At 38.5% G+C, this 22,551-nt stretch overlaps 1 protein-coding gene across 1 annotated transcript; it reads left to right on the top strand.

The window, feature by feature from the left end:
* Window positions 1-4,829: 4,829 nt before the first annotated feature.
* Window positions 4,830-22,333, top strand: slc30a8 (solute carrier family 30 member 8). Its single transcript, XM_034160682.1, has 10 exons — window positions 4,830-4,921; window positions 14,319-14,485; window positions 16,341-16,487; window positions 17,158-17,311; window positions 17,451-17,620; window positions 19,453-19,565; window positions 21,125-21,230; window positions 21,336-21,470; window positions 21,557-21,711; window positions 21,757-22,333. Exons 1-9 carry the CDS (start codon window positions 4,860-4,862, stop codon window positions 21,700-21,702), a joined length of 1,200 nt encoding a protein of 399 aa, XP_034016573.1. The 5' UTR covers window positions 4,830-4,859; the 3' UTR covers window positions 21,703-21,711; window positions 21,757-22,333.
* Window positions 22,334-22,551: the final 218 nt, after the last annotated feature.

Genomic DNA, 22,551 nt, shown 5'->3' with positions numbered 1-22,551 from the left:
TTTGTCAAACATCCACTCCAAAATCCTTGGCGAAATGAGCCACATGCCGTCACTGGAATCTAAGTGCACAGAGCAGATCTGACGTCAGTGCATTGTCCAGATGCCTGACTTGGACTTGTTTATCACTTTGGGGCGGTTTTATCCTGTGCATACACAGTGACCATTGAGCCAGAGAGAAGGGGAGGAGGCGGGCAGTTGCTGTGGCAACAATAATTGTGTATCTTAAAAAACACAGGAGCAGAAAAGCTCTAGTGCCCCCATTTTGGTTGTTGCAAGAGGATGCAGACAGGACTGACTGTATGCATGCAATCGTGCACATACACATGCTGTTGTGCATGCCTTGAGGATCAGAGTGACCGGTTACGGTGTCAAAGCCAATGAACAGCCATTTTTCAGGTGCCAATGTCCCCTCATTCTGCAACTCCTGGCAACCCAACACAACATCTATTGACAAATTCAGCACTTTGGCAAACCAAATAGAGCCCTCTATGTGATAGCCACAATACTGTCTAAAATAGCCCTTGCACATCAGAAGCTATTTTTAGAGTCAAACACTTTTAGACCTTTTCAACAAACACTTGCGTCACTGTTCTCAATAGTTAATGAAAAAGCTGCCTTTAAAGCACACCGTGTACCTCATTGTGTTCATTCTGATGAGAATGTTGGACTGAGGTCAAAGTTCACTCTTGGAAGCGAGCTATATGGGCAAAATCTCAATTTGTGCTTTATTTGAGGGAAATACATGCAGCTTCCATTTGAAGCATCACAACAACAAAATAATGATTACAATATGTAAGGCAAAACAAATATGCTATGAATAAGGTGAAAAAGGTGTTGGAAAAAAAAAATTCAGACAGACATGACACGGGTGTAAAATTACTAATTAACCATGGCAGTCAGATACATTTATGTTTGAACTGTGATACTTTTATTCATTTCTGGGTGCCTTCAGTGTCCTCTTAAAGTTTGAAGTGGTTTGTGAGATGGTGAAATGTTGCCACCATGCGGCACATTGAAGGACTGAAAAATTAAATAAACTGTTGAGTTGTTTGCGATGCTTTGCAAATACACCACCACTGGGCAGATACACCACCATCATTCAGGCTGAGGTGCTTGCTGTCAAACAGTGTGTGGACCTCCTGATTAAACTCAGTTTTAGGGGTAAAAGAGTTTTTATTTACTCAGATAGGCAGGCGTGTGTAAGAACCATTAAAGGGTGACTCTACTCATCAGCTTTGGTGTGGTAGTACACCCAGGCACTTAACACTAAAGATGTAGTTGTAGTGGGGGTACCTGTCATACAAGTACTGTACAGGTAATGAGAGAGCAGATTGGCTCACAAAGTGGGGGAGCTCAGCTAAATTTGTGGGTCCAGAGCCCATTCTACGGGTGTCAACTGCTGTGCAGAAGACCGCCCTCAAGAACTGGAACAGGAAGCAGCTCCACAAACAGTGGTAGCATTGGAGTGACTGCAGACAGGCAAGACACCTCATGGAAAGACCAAACCTAAGGTTTTCCAGGGAGCTAGTTGGCCTGCCTAGAGGTATATAGTGCAGCAGATAACTGAAACAATCCTGCAAATGGTGATACATGCACCAAAGTCAGCACAAATACTCCTTAGACGTTACTCTTTTGAAAAAACCGACTAGCCACTTGAATTTTCATTAGGTGGCCAGGTAGGAGTCACTTGAAGAATTACACAGGGGTCAAAATTAAAAATGCTCCAATCAAATTCAAAATTACACTACATTATTTGTCTGATCATAATGAGTCCAAAAAGGTATAGTTTGGACTATCTATGACTGAATGTTCAGGAGTTATGGGGTAAAAACAGTAAAAATGGTGACAAAGGTCAGCTTCAGTTTGTACAGGGGTCAAAAGTTAAAGGTGCGACAATGTTGGTAAAAGTGATGCAAATTATTGGTTGAGCCAATAGGATTAATAAATGTAATAGTTTGACTTTGCTGAATGCTTGGTCTTCAAAGTAAAGGTCAAACGAGGTCAATGCCCATTGTATTCTATAACATATGACATGTTACCCTGTAACATGATAACTAAGCATGATGGTCCAAACTATTCCTTTTTAAACCCCTGTTAACCGCAACTAATAATTTGCATAATTTTTTACCAAAATTGGAGCAACTTTTACTTTTGACCCCTGTACAAACTGAAACTGACCTTTGTCACCATTTTTGCTGTTTTTTTTTCCCCATAACTCCTGAAACATTCAGTCATAGATAGTCCAAACTATACCTTTTGGAATCGTTATGGTCAGACAAATAATGTAGTGTAGTTTTCAATTTGACTGGAGCATTTTTAATTTTGACCCCTGTGTAATTCTCCATTGGCTCCTACCTGGTCACCAACTGAAAATTCAAGTGGCTAGTGAGTTTTTTTCAAAAGAGTAATGTCTAAGGAGCATTTGTGCCAAATTTGATGCTTGTATTACCATTTGCAGGATTTGCTCTAAATTTTCTCTTAGCTGCTGCACCATTAATAAGTACAGTGGTTGGGACCCCTCACAGGTCACAACCACTTGAACAGCCATAGAATGGTCATGAAACCCCAACAGCTCAGTACATGTACAGTTTTGTGGGGAGGAACCTGAGATGTCTCTACATTTTTTGGGCCAGTGTCCAGCAAGGGGTAGACTGACGCAGAGGTTTTTGGGTTCAGTTTTCTTGGATCCTGATCAGATTAGGAAAGTAAAGCTAAGAAATCTGGTATCCTTTATAAAGGATACCAAAAGGCTTATTTTGGGGGGGAGCAATTGGCCCATTTTATGACAATGTGCTTCCTGGTGATGTAGCACTGGTAGAAAGGGGTTTTGATATAGCTGACAGTGTTGGCTTCTATTGTGCAAAACTGTCCTCAAACTGATTTGCAGAAAGGGCCAAGAGGGTGCAGGCTTTCTTTGCAACCACCCACTCCACCAGGTGATTTCACTGATAAACATCACTTTGAGCAGAGGGAACCAGTTAATCAGTGAAATCACCTGGTGGTACATCAGAAATTCTACGTATTAGGAAGCACATTACCCACTGAATTCGTAATATACAAACCTGGACAGGAGGATGCTTCTAGATAAAATTGTTCATATTCGCTGTGGTTTAACCAACATGTGTGTCCTTCTGTTGAGTCACTAAACTAAAAACATTTATCTACTAAAACAGATAGTAAGAGATCCAATTTTATTCAAGACATTCATGCAAACTTTACAAATTTTGTGCAATCAATTTTAGACAGGGCTGAGCCAGGTAAAAACTGCCATTTTTTTTTCCTGTCAAGTTTTTCTCAACGGATTCCTGTACTTTGGACCATACTAATCAAAATAAGATTTTGTGCCATCTTAAAATTTGGCCAGAATCCAAGATGGCCACCAAAATCCAAGCTGGCTGCCAGGATACCTAAAATTGGTCCTAAGTGGGTGGAACTTGTCTAAAAATCTGTTTTTATTACATGATTTGGTGGGTTATGATGATAGAAATAATATTCAGTGACTTAAAATCATAACCAAGCATTTTCATTGTGCAAATCCAAGATGGCTGACGGGCACGGTCCCATAAACTTCAAAGGAATTAATGAATCTGTATCCCTGGATTGCAAATCAAGTCATGCATGCTGCCTAGCAAGTCTCTGACTGTTTCCCCTTATCGGAGGTGTTGGCTTTGGCAGCCACATTGGATTTTCTGATAGACTGAATGGTCAGATTTGCAAAATACTGTCAGAAATGAATTTCTTGACCATGAAAACCTATGTACAGACACCAGAATTATGGCCATAGTCCTTCTAGAACAGGAGATATGACACTTTGAATTTTATGGGATCGTGCCCGTCAGCCATCTTGGATTTGCACAATGAAAACGCCTGGTTATGATTTTAAGTCACTGAATATTATTTCTATCATCATAACCCACCAAATCATGCAATAAAAACAGATTTTTAGACAAGTTCCACCCACTTAGGACCAATTTTAGGTATCCTGGCAGCCAGTTTGGATTTTGGTGGCCATCTTGGATTCTGGCCAAATTTCAAGATGGCACAAAATCTTCTTTTGATTAGTATGGTCCAAAGTACAGGAATCCATTGAGAAAACCCTGCTACATTCTGCATTCTGACAACCAACACATCTGGAGAAAGACACACTGGGAATATAAATGCTGAGAAATGTTGGTTTCTCAGCATGCAAAAAGATTGAGAACCACGCCCTACTTTTTCTGCATCAGGCTCAAAACTTCTCAGTCACCCCTCGTATTTCTTTACTGTGTACATGTTGAAAACTCAGAACTCATGAAAAACAACCAGTGAGTTCTTTCTTACCAGTTCACTGTGTTGCAGCATTGCACAGAAACTGGATTGCGCAAACTTTATTGCACACATATTGTCATTAAAATTTAGAGAGAGATAGAAAGAGATAAACCTGTTCACCGGCTGATCAGGTCACAAAATTTCTGGGGTCACAGAATACGATGTAACACCTCGGCGGGAACGCTGCTGATGAAGACTCCGCCTCTTCATCTTGATTGACAGTTCGTACTTTATTAAGTACTCAAAAGTATATAGAGATAATGGTCCTTTTAAAGCGTTTTTTTTTTTTTTTTTTTATCGGTTCTTGTGGTGTTCCACAGGCGTTTGCAGGCGGTTATCGTTTGCACACGGTCCAAACGGTGACGGTCACAAGTTTGCGTCAAAACAGCTTGCGGAACACCGTTACAACGAGAACGAAAAGGGCAAACAAGTCTGTTTTTTAAGGCCTTTTAACACCTCAGATTTACTTTGATCGTTTTTTTAATTTACGCCTAGACATCTTTTTTTTTTCCCCACTGCCTGCTTTAGAATTTTTTTAAATCTCGACGATCATGTTCAAAAAGAAGGATCTGGAACGACTTCCCCTGCTGACAGACACCAGGAACACTTACAGGTAAACTTTCATCTCGTTTAATTTTAATTGCACTACGTTTTGATGGCTTTGTAACTTTTATCATAGAAGAGTTCGATGAAGTGCCGTTCAGTGTTTTGTAACATTGTTCTTTTTTGTTTTCCAGTGGGGGGTGGTTGTACAGTTACTTGCCCAGTTCCGGATCACTGCTGTAGTTTTTGTGCCGCCGTTTCTCATAATCAGCACGAATAAGCTAATACTTGGTACCAATGGAAAGATTGATGTTTTGTCTACAAACGACCACAAGCTCGACCGGATCCAGCCGTCCTTGTGATCAGCAGAGGAATCAAAACATCCCCGTGTCTGTGGTGTGCGAGCGTTTTCTGACTCACTCATTCCTGCAAGTTTTAAAGTAACAATCTCTAAAATGTAGCAAAGGTGAGTTAGCCGTTCGGTGTTTTTCGTTCTGGAGTGGGAAAATACTTACTTACTTGGGTAGAAAATGTCAGTGTGTTATGTCTTGCTGTTTAATTGCTGCGCGCATTTATTTATGAATGTGGGGGCTTTTACTTTTTAATTCGGGAGAAATCTCACCTCCACACTTCATTTTTTGCTCGTAAAAACCTATAACGGCGCTTTTCGAAACGAAGTAAATTCTCATTTAATAAGTATAATTTCGATCATTTTGTGTTCAAAACACATTCTCGGGCACAGTGTGTATCATTCTGCATTAGAAGGGCTCCAGCCAGATGCCAAGAATGAACCCAAAGTGAGGCACAGTGTCGTGATCCGGAACTGGCAAATGTTTGCGCCACACATAATGTGGCTTCACAATTTTAGTAGAAGCGCTACTCCACCCAGACTTTTTCAGCTAAATAACATCCAAATACCCAATACAACAATACACAATAAAGGACATTCAGTTGCATTATGGCTCCGTATAGTGGGACTTTAAAAAAGGTGATCCGGAACTGGGCAACCGTCTGTCTTTTGCTCACGATCCCGTGTGGGATCAGTTTTTCACACGGACCCGGTGGATTGTGCACTGGGACCGAAACCAGCGGTGCGCAAATTTGAAATCAACCGGGTGGCGATGTTGCCAGATCCTTAGTGAAAACAAGCAAACGAGTTTGCCAAAATATGCCTAAAAAACAAGCAGCTATTTATCATTGAATTGTTAATTTTCTCCTTTTTATAAAATATATTCAAATTTTATAAAATAAATTCAGCAGCTGCTAATGTTAAATATGTGCTTTTGTTAATCATGAGAGAATTGCAATCTCTGACTTCCTCCAGGTAGTTTGTGATCACAGGAACAAATACAGTTCAAATTTGGATAAATCTGCAGTAATTTTCACAACCTTAAGTCATTGTCAAAAAATATAATAATAATAATAATAATAATAATAAAGAAGTAATTCTGGGTGAACATTTTAGGATCCATATTCTCACAAATACATAAAATATAACGCAATGCTAAAATACCTTCAGCCGCATGAGAATTGTCTTCTTTAGAATTTTGCAGTTGTTTAATTGGTATCCCAGTGCAAAGTGTGTGTGTGTGTATGTATGTATGTATATATATATATATATATATATATATATATATATATATCTATATATATATATATATCTATATATATGTATATATGTATATACATATATGTATATATATATATATATATATGTATATATGTATATACATATATGTATATATATATATGTATATATGTATATACATATATGTATATATGTATGTATATGTATATGTATATATGTATATACATATATGTATATATATTGTATGTCCCCCCCCCCAGATATATATATATGTCTATATGTATATATATGTAGATGTATTATTTTATATGTCTATATAATATATGTGTATATATATGTATTATGTATATATGTATATATATATATATGTATATATGTATGTATATATGTATGTATATATATGTATATATGTATATATATATATGTATATGTATATATGTATATGTATATATGTATATATGTATGTATATGTATATATGTATGTATATATGTATATACATATATGTATATATGTATGTATGTATATATATATATATATATATGTATGTATATATATACATATATGTATATATGTATATACATATATGTATATATGTATATATGTATATGTATTATTATATATCTATATTGTATATATGTATACATATGTATATATGTATATACATATATGTATATGTAGTATTGTATATATATATATATATATGTTATATGTATATAATATATGTATAATATGTATATGTATATATATGTATATGTATATATGTATATACTATAGTATATTATGTATATGGGTGTATATATGTATATACATATATGTATATATGTATGATATATGTATATACCATAGATGTATATATATATGTATATATATATATACGTATATATGTATATGTATGTATATATATATGTATATATATATATATATATATGTATATATGTATATACATATATGTATATATGTATATATATATATGTATATATGTATATACATATATGTATATATGTATATACATATATGTATATATGTATGTATATGTATATATGTATGTATATATATGTATATATATATATATATGTATATATGGTATATACAGTATAGGTATATATATAATATATATGATATAGTATATACTATATGTATATGTATGTGTGTGTGTATTTTTCAATAAAGCCCCTCTGTCAATCATACAAACAATCAAACCAATATTTTCTGTGTTAACGGCATCTGCAGGAGGGCATGCGCGTGTGCATACGTGAGCTTTTGACAAGAGCGGATGTTAGCTTTGATTTAGCGGAAGTTTGCATGCCGCAAAATGTCTTGTAAATAACTCCAGAGGTGTTACCAAGTTCCAAAAACAGCATTTTAAGTTTTGGAAGTGTTTATTTCTCACTAGCTTTTATGTAATATATGACAAAGAGGTTATATTTACACACAAACGAAACAGAGTTTGCAGCTAGCTAGATCAGCCACTGATGTCACGGTGCCACCCTACTCTGATTGGCTCTCACCCCTGCTCCCTAAAAAAAAGAACAGAATGAAACAGTATGTGACTTTTTCACTTCTTAAAATAGGTCAAGGTTAGCCATCTCTGAATTTGACCAAGGTCTGTGTCCCAAGAATGCTCCCTGTGAATTTGAAGACTCTGGCAGTAATAGGACTGGAGTTATGCTGAGCACAGATGGACGGACGCAAAGTCTTTGTAATACCTGATGGCCTTATTTGATGGCCTCGGGTAACAATTAAACAAATGCATCAGAGTGCTGATGTGCTCAGAGCAAACATGGCTTGTGACTTCATCATCTCCACTTATGCCATTCAGTCAATCACAAATATTTTGCTGATCTGTATGAACTTTAGACAATATCTCTATCCCTTCTGGTTGTGGTGATATACCAGAAAATATGTTTGGTTTATTTATTTATTTTTTTAGCAGTTTTTTGTCGACCCTGACCTTTGTCTGATCCTCTCCAAAAGTTATTATTCATCTGGAGATATATAGACTAGTACCGAAATCTAGAATTGTGACACCTTCAAGCATTTTTGGGACAAAGTTGACAACCAGTCTTATTTTGTCAATTTAGGTTGTGCTGATTTTAAATCTGCCACATGACAAACTCTATCTGACCTCTGTCTGTTAACCTCTAGAGGTCATTGAACTTTGTGACCCTAAACGCACCATCGGAACCCAGTTTCTCACCTTCATAAGCAATCAAACTCACTGAAGTGATGAATAAACTTAAACAAATGGCCTTCTTTTGTCAATTCTAGGGTGCAAACGACAAAACTTAAAGTGAGCCAACTTTTTATGTACGTGTTACGTGTTGTGTATTTCAGTAAAGTGATAATAATGCAAATAACATGCTGTTGTTGTGCAGTATGCATTTTTCTGAGTCCCTCCGTCCATGCTGTCGCCCGCAATGACAGCTATTCAAATAGCTGTCATTTTAGGCGACCGGACATGGACGTCGGGCCTCTGGAAAATGCATACCGCCTTCCAAAAGCATGTTGTTGTATTAGTATGTCGTATTTATAGTGTGCATTTATATTTGCAAACTGTTTTTCTTTTTTACTTTCACTTTGATACTCTGTGTGCTTCTTACCCTGTGTGCTGCTGGAACCTCAATTTCCCTGAGGGAGTCTTCCCAAGGGACCAATAAAATTCTATCTAATCTAATCTAACAATAAAGCCTTCATATCTAGGATGTGACAGAACATCTGATCTCATGTTAAGTGCAACATGAACCATTTCAAGGAAGTCTTAATCAGCACTGTATCTGGGAATATGAAGTCCTGGTGCTTCATCTCCTGGCACCATAGTCCTTTGACAGTAGTGCCACCTGTCGTGCCTCTCTCAAGGAGATATACACATAGAAATTTGACACAAGTGACTCAATTCTGTCTTTAAAAGTTGTCCTCCTGCTTCAGTATGACTGGGGTATTTCTTCCTGTGCTTTTCTTGCCAATTCACAATAATACTCCCACACCTTTGATAGCTCCAGAACCTGTTATTTAGGAGCACATTCCTTCAGTTCAGCCACAAGCCACTCCATGTCAAGCGAAAATCCTTATCCAGCAGATTCTTGTGTTTTATCAGTTTTTCTTCTGAAGTTGTGTTAGCAAATGTTGTGATATTTTCCCTCAGGAGCTATAAGATCAAATACACCCGAAAGACACACAAGCATGATTGGATCATACTTTGATGATGTCAGAATGGAATCACTCTTCTTGAATGTTATAATCGATATCAATCTTTTATTGACGCTTGCATCCTGACAGATCATGCAAGCTTCCCAATTCATGCGGTCAACAGATCTTAATGTACAACCTGTCCCTGAACTCGACACTTCTTTTTGGGTATCTGGCTTGAGGCTTGTGGCTTTTCAATCTGCGAAATGTGCAGTGTGCTAGTAAATGTGGAATACAACCCCTGGCAAAAATGATGGAATCACCGGCCTCGGATGATGTTCATTCAGTTGTTTAATTTTGTAGAAAAAAAGCAGATCACAGACATGACACAAAACTAAAGTAATTTCAAATGGCAACTTTCTGGCTTTAAGAAACACTAAGAAATCAAGAAAAAAAGATTGTGGCAGTCAGTAACGGTTACTTTTGTAGACCAAGCAGAGGAAAAAAATATAGAATCACTCAATTCTGAGGAAAAAATTATGGAATCACCCTGTAAATTTTCATCCCCCAAATTAACACCTGCATCAAATCAGATCTGCTCATTGACATTGACCCTATGTGTCTTTTTGCAAGGAATGTTTTTGCAGTTTTTGCTCTATGGCAAGATGCATTATCATCTTGAAAAATGATTTCATCATCCCCAAACATCCTTTCAATTGTCCAAAATATCAACATAAACTTGTGCATTTATTGATGATGTAATGACAGCCATCTCCCCAGTGCCTTTACCTGACATGCAGCCCCATATCATCAATGACTGTGGAAATTTACATGTTCTCTTCAGGCAGTCATCTTTATAAATCTCATTGGAAAGGCACCAAACAAAAGTTCCAGCATCATCACCTTGCCCAATGCAGATTTGAGATTCATCACTGAATATGACTTTCATCCAGTCATCCACAGTCCACAATTGCTTTTCCTTAGCCCATTGTAACCTTGTTTTTTTCTGTTTAGGTGTTAATGATGCCTTTCGTTTAGCTTTTCTGTATGTAAATCCCATTTCCTTTAGGCGGTTTCTTACAGTTCGGTCACAGACGTTGACTCCAGTTTCCTCCCATTCGTTCCTCATTTGTTTTGTTGTACATTTTTCGAATTTTGAGACATATTGCTTTAAGTTTTCTGTCTTGACGCTTTGTCTTCCTTGGTCTACCAGTATGTTTGCCTTTAACAACCTTCCTATGTTGTTTGTATTTGGTCCAGAGTTTAGACACAGCTGACTGTGAACAACCAACATCTTTTGCAACATTGCGTGATGATTTACTCTCCTTTAAGAGTTTGATAATCCTCTCCTTTGTTTCAATTGACATCTCTCGTGTTGGAGCCATGATTCATGTCAGTCCACTTGGTGCAACAGCTCTCCAAGGTGTGTTCACTCCTTTTTAGATGCAGACTAACGAGCAGATCTGATATGATGCAGGTGTTAGTTTTGGGGATGAAAATATACAGGGTGATTCCATAATTTTTTTTCCTCTGCTTGGTCTAAAAAAGTAACTGTTACTGACTGCCACAATCTTTTTTTCTTGATTTCTTATAGTGTTTCTTAAAGCCAGAAAGTTGCCATTTGAAATGACTTTAGTTTTGTGTCATGTTTGTGATCTGCTTTTTTTCTACAAAATTAAACAACTGAATGAACATCCTCCGAGGCCGGTGATTCCATAATTTTTGCCAGGGGTTGTAGCAAGACTCCATAGCTTCACTTAGAATCAATATGGTCAATCAGAGCTCTGTTTTCATGATCAGTTTCCTTCACTTTTTTTGATTCAAGGAAAGAACTTTGCAACAAAAACAAAGTGAGCAGAACAGCAAAACACAGACATCTAATAATAATCAACTCAAATTCTTCATCATATCCACATCAGTAACAGCGCACATCGCACAATCCCAAAAAAATAATAGAAAATCAATAACTTAATTGTCCATAGATTAACCAGCAGTTATATAGTTCTTCAAACATGAATTGAATTTTCAGAGAATTCAGAGAATTTAGATAATTTTGACATATTCAGAAAACATCAGTTCCTTATATTGGCATTTAAAGTGATTGACATTTAGACATCGCTTGAGTTCCTTCGCCAGATTATTCCATATTTTAGGGCCACAAGTGGAAACACTAAAGCCTTTCCTGGTCGTCCGAGCGCCAGCAATTTTAAAACGATACAAGCCCCTTAAATTATATTTTCCCTCTCTCTCCTTAAAAAAATTCTTGAATATTCTTGAATATTTTTTTGCTTTATACATTACTTGCACAGTCTTAAACGTAATCGTATCAAGAAGTTTTAATATGTTAGATTTAATAAACAATGAATTGGTGTGATCTCAATAACCTACATTGTGATTTGCTCTTAATGCTCTTTTTTTGAAAAATGAATAATGATTGCAATGTAGTTTTATAATTATTGGCAAGTAGACACTCTTTTCAATAGTCTTATAATTTCAACTTTCCCCTTTCACAAATTCTGTGTTGTTTTTTTTCCCTTTTTAACATCTTGGCAAAGAAAACACAGCTCCAAGGATACAGGTGCATCTCTTTTGAGATTACAAACTGGATCAGTTTTCATAGCTGGAGATTGTAAATGTGATATGATCAATGTACAAGCACATAAAACATAGAACTAATTATAGACCCTTACTTCCAAGTGCCTTAAGACCTAATCACACCAACTGTACCTAGTTTTATATATATATATATATATATATATATATATATATATATATATATATATATATACACACAAACTTTAAGGGGATTGAAACCAGTAGTCACAAAAGCAGAATAAATACTTTGTTATAAGGTTAATCGAATAACATAGGATATTACCACTACAATAAGACCATAGTATATTGAAGTCAATAACAGCTAGTTAGCACATACATATATCTCTTGGAATGAAAGTAACAATATATAAAATGCACAGATAGTGTTATGTCCTCTATCTAGATACTAACTACTCTTTCAACAAAATCGAGTAATTGCTATAATATGTGCGAAAACCAAGTAGTGCACAATATGCAAGAAATCAAGACAAGCACCGTGATGATAACAGACATATGTGGACTAGGTCATTTCTTACTTCCAACAAATTACTGACTACCAAATGCTGTGAGACAAACTTCTTGTCTCCAGATGAAAGTGACAATCGCAAGCCTGTGTATGAAGAGGCTATTTCACATTTCTCTTGAGAAACATAGGCACAATCTTTGGTGCATCTTGGAACATGCACATGGTCTCTCTGCTGCAGAGTCTACACTAGCTGTGGCTGGCCTTCCAGGTCAACTAAAATTAGGTCACGCTAGGCCACACTACAGGGTGCTGCATAAATTAAAAAACAACAGGTTTAAAAGGCAACAGGTTTTCATGTATGTTAATTAGTCCTCAGTGGATTGATATTTGTAGGTCTTGATTTATTGTGGTATGTTCAGATAGCTGCATAATTAATTATTACTCAGATACATGTTTTGTGCCCAACAGGGCTAAGATAATCATTTCTTCAGTGAAAGATGCAGATTTTGTGGTATCAGAATTTGAGCTTCAGGAAAATAAGTGATTAAAAACAAAAGTGTTTTGAAAAGAAGATAAGTAAAAATAATATCATGAAATAACGGGAAATAAACAGAAACATGAACTGGAAGGTCAATTTCTTCCAGAGCTCGTCAGAGGTCCTACAGCTTTTTGCAGTTGAGTTTTAAATACTCATCCAAAATTCACACCATGAAACTATTTGTCAAGTTAAATATCATTTTAGCACATATGTAATAGCTTTACGATGGCAAGAAACTGTGTTCAGGTTGCAGTTTTTAGTCGTAAAGGTCAGTGACCTCTAGATGTCACCAGAGGTCAGATAAAGTTCTTCAAATGAAAAATTTGAAATCAGCATCCTAAAACTGACAAAAGAAGGCCATTTAAGTTTATTCATCACTTCAGCGCGTTTGATTGTTTATGAAGCTGACAAACTGGGTTCCGATGGGCCGCTTGGGGTCACAAAGTTCAGTGACCTCTATAGGTCAACAGAGGTCAGGCAGAGTTTGTTATGTGGCAGATTTGAATTCAGCACACCCTAAATTGACAAAATAAGCCTGGTTACCAACTTTGTCCCAAAAGTGCCAGAGCCTTTTTAAATAACCACATTTTTCTCTTTTGGCAGCAATTTAATGTGCCAAAGTAATATTCCCACCAAGTTTGGTGAGAATCTGCCCAGCCGTTATCTTGTTCAGTCTCTCGCTCTCTCTCTCTCTCACACACACACACACAGAGGACCGATTACAATACCCTGCTTGAAACTGATTCAGATTGGAGCAGATTCTTTGCAGCTCTTTTCTTTGCTTGAAGTATCCGAGTTACCTCACAAAGTGTCAGTATATTCCTGTAAAAAATTTGACGTGTTTGGATGTGTCATGTTTATGGATGTTATTTTTCTTTTCTTCCTTGAATCTCTTTTTATTCTCACCCCGCCAGTGTGTTTATTTTGTAGTAATACTTGACATCTGAATTCAGTCTCTGCTGCATCTCTTTCTTAACGTGCAGTCGTCGTCATAGTGTGATCTTGCTTTTGTTATTGTGTATTTCACAGATTTATTGTCCGTTTGATCTCTGTGTTTGGGATCTCTGACTCTGATTTGGACGATATCACTCCTGAAATAGTCAACCGCATCATTGACTTAAGTCTAACGTTGGTGATTTTAATGGTTCACTAGTGCATCTGACCATGAGGTGTTGCAGCGAGATGGTGTCGGTAACATCAAGCATTGCCATGATAACAGCCGTGCACAGGAGGATCGTGAACGAGAGAAGAAAGTTGCCAGAAAGAAGCTTTATGTGGTTTCTGTCATTTGCTTGGTTTTCATGGTTGGTGAGATTGTCGGTAAGTTGTCCCCCAATCATATTCTTGCATCTTTAATCTGTCCATCTCACTTGGTCTGTATTGTACGAGCATGAATCCGAAATTAAATGATCAGCTTTGAGATCAACTTCATTGATTTAATCCAATTATACAGTACACCCAGAAAGTATTCAGCGCTTCACTTTTTCTACATTTTATGTTATAGCCTTATTCCAAAATTGAGTAAATTAATTTCCCCATAATGACACCCCATAATGACAACATGAAAGTTTTTTTTTTTTTTTTTTTTTGCAAATTTATTAAAATAAAAAACTAAGAAATCATGTGCATAAATATTCACACCTTTGCTCAATACTTTGTTGATGCACCTTTGGCAGCAATTACAGCCTCAAGTCTTCTTGAATATGATGCCACAAGCTTGGTGCACCTGTCTTTGGGCAGTTTTGTCCATTCCTCTTTGCAGCACCTCTCAAGCTCCATCAGGTTGGATGGGGAGCGTTGGTGCACAGCCATTTTCAGATCTCTCCAGAGAAGTTCAATCAGATTCAGGTCTGGGCTCTGGCTGGTCCACTCAAGGACCTTCACAGAGTTGTCCTGAAGCCACTCCTTTGATATCTTGGGTGTGTGCTTAGGGTCACTGTCCTCCTGAAAGACTAACTCTCGCCTCAGTCTGAGGTCAAGAGCGCTCTGGAGCAGGTTTTTATCCAGGATGTCTGTTCATAGAGTTCAATCTTTGTCTAATCAGATCAGAGAATTACATTTCTCTTGATCAGGTGCCATTTGGCAAACTCCAAGTGGGCTGCCATGCGCCTTTTACTAAGGAGTGGCTTCCGTCTGGCCACTCTACCATACAGGCCTGATTGGTGGATTGCTGCAGAGATGGTTGTCCTTTTGGAAGGTTCTCCTCTCTCCACAGAGGAATGCTGGAGTTCTGACAGACCATCGAGTTCTTGGTCACCTCCCTGACTCAGGCCCTTCTTCCCTGATTGCTCAGTTTAGATGGACGGCCAGCTTTAGGAACAGTCCTAGTGAATCTAAACTTCTTCCATTTATGGATGATGGAGGCCACTGTGCTCATTGAGACCTTCAAAGCAGCAGAAATGTTTCTGTACCCTTCCCCAGATTTGCGCCTCAAGACAATCCTGTCTCAGAGGTCTACAGACAGTTCCTTTGACTTCATGCTTAATTAAGCTGTAGAAACATCAAGGATGATCATTGGAGGCAGGATGTACCTGAGCTCTATTTTGAGCTTCATGGCAAAGTCTGAGGATACTTATGTACATGTGAGTTTTTTTTCCCCCAAAATCTCAAAAAAGCCTTTTTCTCATTGTCATTATGGGGTATTGTGTGTAGAATTTTGAGGGGAAAAAATGAAATTCATCCATTTTGGAATAAAGTTGTAACTTAAAATGTGGAGAAAGTGAAGCGCTGTGAATACTTTCTGGATGCACCATGTATATATGTATTGCATCATTTGGATGGATGAGATTTATTGTCATTGTCATTACAAGTGCAACAACAACGAGATTACATCCACACTCACATTTCCACAGACAATATACAGCAATTAATCCACAGTTATTACTTGTTTACTGTAATAATGGCACACATCAGAATTAAGACAACACATATACATTTGACATTGTTTATGTGCACTAAATTGAAACAGTCCGTTTTCTGAATTGAGGCGATATGAGTGTGCGGTAGCCGCTGCAACATTTTTGGTTTCTATTCCTCCTTTGTCTCAATTCTTATTCTCATGCCCAGAACTTTCCTCTTCTCCTGCTTTCACACACCGCTTTCTTACTTTTCCTTCATGTTTTTAAAAGCTTCCTTGTGAATCACGCCGGTTTCCTCCCTGCTTTTTTTCCCGTAGGTGGGTATTTTGCGGGCAGCCTCGCGGTGATGACGGACGCGGTGCACCTGCTGGTGGATCTTGCCAGCTTCATCATCAGCCTTTGCTCACTTTGGCTCTCTTCCCTACCTGCTACACACAAGCTCAGCTATGGCTGGCACCGTGCAGGTAGAGAACAAAAGATGTGGGGCGCTGTGTATCAGGAGATTTTAAAGCAGTACTAAGGCTGGTTTTAGCCTGATTAGTTTGTCAAAAATAGATGGAAACCGTGGTTTTGAAAATGGAAAAAGGGCAGGTGGTACATGTGGTATATTTCGTAGCTTTCAGGTACCAGCAAGTGGGCCGCTGCCTTCGTCAAATAGAACATGGCGAAATCACCTTCCTTATTTTTACCGTATTTGTGCAGGTGTTCTGCCTGTTAAGTTATTAAAACCTATATGCCTTCAAATGCTAATGCTTTTGTAGATAGCTAAAACTATATATTTTTTTTTTTCTTCCAGAAAGGTTCAAGTATCTGACGTGATTGTATCAGGACTCATTCATTGCATTCTACAACAAAATATCTTCTAGCACATTTATTGTCCTATACTTTATTAGTATATCACTGAGCTTTTGCTGATGTTTGAGCATTGTTGCAGAACCAGTGATCTACCAATAAATCAGAGCAGGATTTTTAATTTTTTAATTTTTTTTAATATTACAAAACTGTGTTCTTTTTGTAATTGGAGCAACACTTTTTCTTAATATTGTTGATCGGGAGCAGCTTCTACAGTGTTTAAATACAGTTTGTGTTCCAAGTTCCTCCTTCTTGCCTTTCTTCACCTTGTCTTTCATGCAGAGATACTGGGTGCGCTGCTGTCAGTTTTTACCATCTGGCTGGTAACGGGTGTGCTGGTCTACCTGGCGGTGGTGCGCCTCATTAGCGGTGACTACACCATTGAGGGCACAGTCATGCTCATCACGTCTGCTTGTGCTGTGTTGGCCAATATCATGTGAGTCACATGACCCCAGCGGTAACATTGATGACGGCACATTATCTCTAAATGGAGATGTTAAATCTAGTGTCACCTCTTCTATATAAGAATTGTATTATTCCAGAATTTGCTAACGTCCTGTCCTCTTTCTGAACAGCATGGCTCTCACTCTGCACCAGTCCGGCCACGGCCACGAGCACGGCGGCCTCGGCTCACACGGGCACGGTCACGGGCACAGTGACAAGGGAAATGGACATCCTCTGATTTCCAACCATGCTCCCTATAACAGTGATGTTACAGATGTGGAGCACAAAGGGGCGGAGCATGGTATGTTGCCAGATTTTGTTGGGTTACAATAGATTATCAAACAGCACTAGAACTCTTACAGTTATTACCTCCGCCAAGGAGGTTATGTTTTCGGTCGCGTTTGTTTGTTTGTCTGTCAGCAGGATAACTCAAAAAGTTTTGAACGGATTTTGATGACATTTTGTGGAGTGGTTGGAAATGAGAAGAGAAACAAGTGATTAAATTTTAGTGGTGATCCGGATCGTGATCCGGATCCAGGAATTTTTTAAAGGATTCTTCACCATTGCGGGATAGGGGGAATTTTGACATTCTAGTTTCTAACTCCACAAAAACAGGGCAGAAAGGCTTGAAAAAAATTAAGGTGTAACATAGTCAAATGTTCTATCAAACAGCAAAGTTTGGTGATGATCGGATCCAGATTCCGGATCTGGTGATCCAGAATATGCAAAAATATAGGGAAAATAGAAAATGTGTCGGTGTGAGGTGACAAATGAAGCTAGAGATGCACAACACCAAATTGTAGCTGAATCTGTGTTGATTCAGTAAGGTGTCATCAGCTTTGATGTAGCTTCAAATGTTATGGAGCTAGATCCAGAAGAAAACCGCCATTACCGAAATATCGTTTTTATCCAATAACTTTTCAACTAATAAAGACATAAAAGTGATTCCAGTGCTTCTAGTTAACTATTAACTACATACAGGGGTGTGTAATCCTAGATTACTGTTTATTAATGAAACATAAATCATTCATGGCGCTGCAGCTGATTGTTCACACTAAAGGGCAACTCAACCTTTTCCTGTGCATGGTGTATTATAATATGACATAGCTCACATATGAGGTAGTTTCAAAAAGTATCCGACCGTTGCCTGTAAAAAATACAAGTTACTCACCTGGGGGTGTGAAATCCTAATTCCCTTCAAAGTAGTCTCCTTGGAACTGCACACACTTCTCCCAGCAGTTCTACCAATGATGGAAGCATTTCTGGAAGTCCTCTTTTGGAATGGTGTCCAGGTGGGCCGTCACATTCTACATGTTGTCTTTTCACGACTCAAATCGAGTCCCTTTTAGTGTCATTTTCGTCTTGGGGAACAGCCAAAAATCAGAGGGAGCTACGTGAGGAGACTAGGGAGCCTGACGAATCACAGGAGTGTTACGTTTGGCCAGGAAAGCCTGAATCAGCTGAGCAGATTGGGCAGGTGTGAGATTTTCAGGTGCAGTTGCTTCTGCTTTTTAGCAGCTTTGACAAGAATTTTGCTGACACAATCCACATGCCCAAATCCTCTGTCAAAATGGAATGTACCGAACCTGTGCTTATCTCCAGGTTCTTGGATGGTGACATGATGGTCATCTGTGACCCAAGTCCTAATTGTGTCAATTACTTGGTCATGCCAGCTTGTAGATGGCCTACTGGAACGTGCGTCACTCTCCACTGATTTTTGAAGGTGTTCTATCGCTCTTTTATTTGTGTTATGCCCATGGCATCATCACCCAAAGCCTCCTGCATCTTACGAATGATTTTCGTATGGGTATCACCAAGCTTTTGGGAAAAATTGATGCGCTACAATTTGCTCAATCTGTCCATCATGTTATAGCAAATGAGAATTTGACAGTTGCTCAGTACATTTGTTCACTCTAAGGCTAACTGCATGCGACTGATGTGCCCTGCGGATGAGAAACAATTCACGCATGCGCAAGATGATTCCCTAAACCTCCCCACCAAATGACTTCATTTCTTTTCGTGGGATAAAATAAGGTCTGATACTTTTTGAATACACCTCATATTGTACATGCTGAATGAATTATAACATAGAATATATTTTCAGTGAGCAGCTTTTCTTTTTCTTTCTGTCAGGACGGAAGGTCGAGCAGGCCAACGCCAGTGTGCGAGCAGCCTTTGTCCATGTGGTGGGAGACCTTCTCCAGAGCCTCAGTGTATTAGTCAGTGCCATCATCATCTTCTTCAAGGTTAGGAGACTTTGAGTGGGATTATGAGGAGCAATACATGTAGCGTTATTGCCCCCCTGCTTGCATCGATGTGTGTGAGTGGACACATTCTTATGAATATGCTAACCCAAAAGTTTTAAATGTTGTCCAGGGGTTCACCAACCTGCACCTGGAGGTCACCTGTCAAGTCTGGTGTTTCTTTGATGTTGATTGGCTGAACATTCCTTATTTGGGTGATTAGCTAATGGGTTGGTGAAGGTAGAGGTGGAAAACACAAGATTGGTGTCCGACCGCATTTACAGTGATTGATATGAGAACCCGTGCAGAATTTTCTACTGGTGGATAATGTGCGTTTCTAATAGTAGTCAATGTACTTAGATTTTGGCTGATAGGCTTAACTAGTAAGATAAGATGAGATCAACTTTATTTATCCCAAATTCAATTATTTTGTCAGGGTACGAAACAGTGAACAATGATTTTTTTTTTTTTTTTTTTTAACAATAAGTACAACAAATTTATATGAAATGACTGGAAGACATTTACACAAGATGTTTGATAATATTGCACATAACTCTGAGTGACTGAATAACTCTGTTCATTATGTATTCATCCTGCAGAAGGGGGAGGAATTATACAGTCTGATTGCCACAGGTAGGAAAGACCTGCTGTGGTGTTCTGTGGTGCACCTCGGTGGTCTCAGTCTATGGCTGAAGGTGCTCAGACAGGATGTCAGTGTGGCACGCAGGGGGTGGGAGGTGTTGTCCCGGATACTGAGCAGTTTCCTCAACATCCTCCTCTCTGACACCTCCACCACTCACTAACAGTCATCTATCAGAATGTCATCCCAAATAGCTGTTCTTAGATGACGTCACAGTAAGATAGGAATTCCCTAAATGTGGGCCGCTACCCCCTGGTGGACCGTGAAGGTACTGTGGGTGGGCCAGGAGAGGTAATTAAAAATAAATAAATAAAAACATCCTTTATTTTCAGTTTTGTGAAATTCGGATTCACCCAGAAATATTTAGAATTATTATTGAAATGCAATTACATGTAATAAAATAAAGTTCGGGACTGCCTGCCAGAGACGAATGGTCAAAATCTATTTATGTCGGCCATCCAGTGCTGGAAGATACTACGTGGGTCCTAAGTGTTAATTGCAGCAGGACTCCGTTAACCTTGGATATTCATGGATCCACAGGAGATACGTATAGGTGGATTAGAATATTGAGAGTGTTTGTATTCTGATGACAAATAGGATGATGCATCAAAATATGCCAATTAGGCTTCTACTTTACATATGCCACATTTTATTCAGGAATGTTCCTGTCAACATTTAATCAGTGACTGACTGATTCTCCTTCCTGCTGTTTTCTTCAGTTGAAGATCAGTCCACAGTATGCTCACTTTCAACATGGTCCTGGTTTGGATGACTGCTCTGGCCAGATTTAGAACTTGGACTTGTTGAGCTATTAGCCATTTTTTACCAAAAACCAAGAGCACATTAGCTATTTTGGGGTCACAAATGACAAGCACAGCTGATTAAATTGTGGCCTTTATTTTGTGTTATCTACTCCTTTCAGCCAGAATATAAGATGGCTGATCCCATCTGCACCTTCCTGTTCTCTATGTTGGTGATATGCACCACGGTTACCATCATAAGAGACATTGTTATTGTGCTGATGGAAGGTGAGACACTTCCCAGCCAACACAACAGCTAAATCACGTGTTCTTTCAGTTGTCCTGTAGTAAATTTTACATTTTTTAACCCACTATTCTCTGTCTACCGTTCAGGTACTCCAGTGGGAGTGAAGTACACTGAGGTGCGGGAAGGTCTACTAGCAGTGAAGGGCGTGACGGCGGTCCACAACCTTCACATCTGGGCCCTCACGATGAACCAGGCTGTGCTGTCTGCACATGTAGCTGTAGGTGAGGGCAAACTGACGGAACTCACCAAACGGAACGCAGTGATTCGATTGTTTGGCACTTCCTTCATCTCGCCTTCTGCTCCACAGATGAGTCGGTCGACGCTCAAACAGTCCTGAGGGAGATGACGCAGGCGTGTTTCTCCTCGTACAACTTCCACTCGGTTACGATTCAGATGGAGCGGCAGGCTGACCTGAGGCCTGGATGTACACTCTGCGAGGACCCTAAGATGTAGGATTCTTCCTCTGAAGCCCTCAGAATGAGGTGACACTGTTTGAGAAGACAGTGTTCTCCTTAGGGACCACGCACTGGACCTTTTAGGTGTTAAGATTTTATGGTATTTTAATGCAAAGACACGTGACTGTCAAGTAGAAATATTACGCTAAATCAAAGGCAAAGGTCTGATTTCTATTTGTCCTGAACCTCATTTGTGTTTAAACTTGAATTTCATTTATATACACTCAAGTTAATTCATTTTATGTACTGTATGCTGAAACAGAAATCACTATCCTCAGTGTTAATGTTGTTTTTTCTGAATCTTTAGATGTTTTGAGTGCTTGAAAAGTTGTACTCATTATCGTAGTTACTTAAGAAAAATCCATCCAACCTGCTGCTAAAATTTTTCTTGTATCACCACCAACCTGTGACAGTGTTTTTTTTTTTTTTTTTTTATGCCGTGATGTATGTAAAGATGTAGTAAAAAGTATTTACTGTTACAACCTGAGAAGTATTGTGCCTGCAAAATCAAGTGTACTTCAGTGCATGTCTGAAGTGCCTCACAGATCACTTTATATTGTTTAGTGTAGAAGCAGAAATGTCTTCTTGCAATAAAATATACCTTTTTTTTTAAGAAAAAATTATTTTAATGAATGGTCTTCAGTGAGGGCTTTCTCTTATTGTGCCCCTGTTCTGTGGCATGATCTCCCAGCGTCAATTAAATAGATTCTGTGGAGGCTTTCAAGTCCAGACTTATACACTTTTCCCTTTCATATGGCTAGCATACTGGCATAGTGTAGTTCTACGCTTTTCACTGTTTTAATTCATTTTATTAGTAAACGGAATGTGCTGCGGCCTCAATTTTACC

This window comes from Thalassophryne amazonica, chromosome 20 (genome assembly GCF_902500255.1).
Source record: "Thalassophryne amazonica chromosome 20, fThaAma1.1, whole genome shotgun sequence".
In the NCBI taxonomy this organism is placed as follows: domain Eukaryota; kingdom Metazoa; phylum Chordata; class Actinopteri; order Batrachoidiformes; family Batrachoididae; genus Thalassophryne; species Thalassophryne amazonica.
Note: the sequence above shows the minus strand (reverse complement) of the source record. Positions and strands in the feature narration are given on the sequence as shown.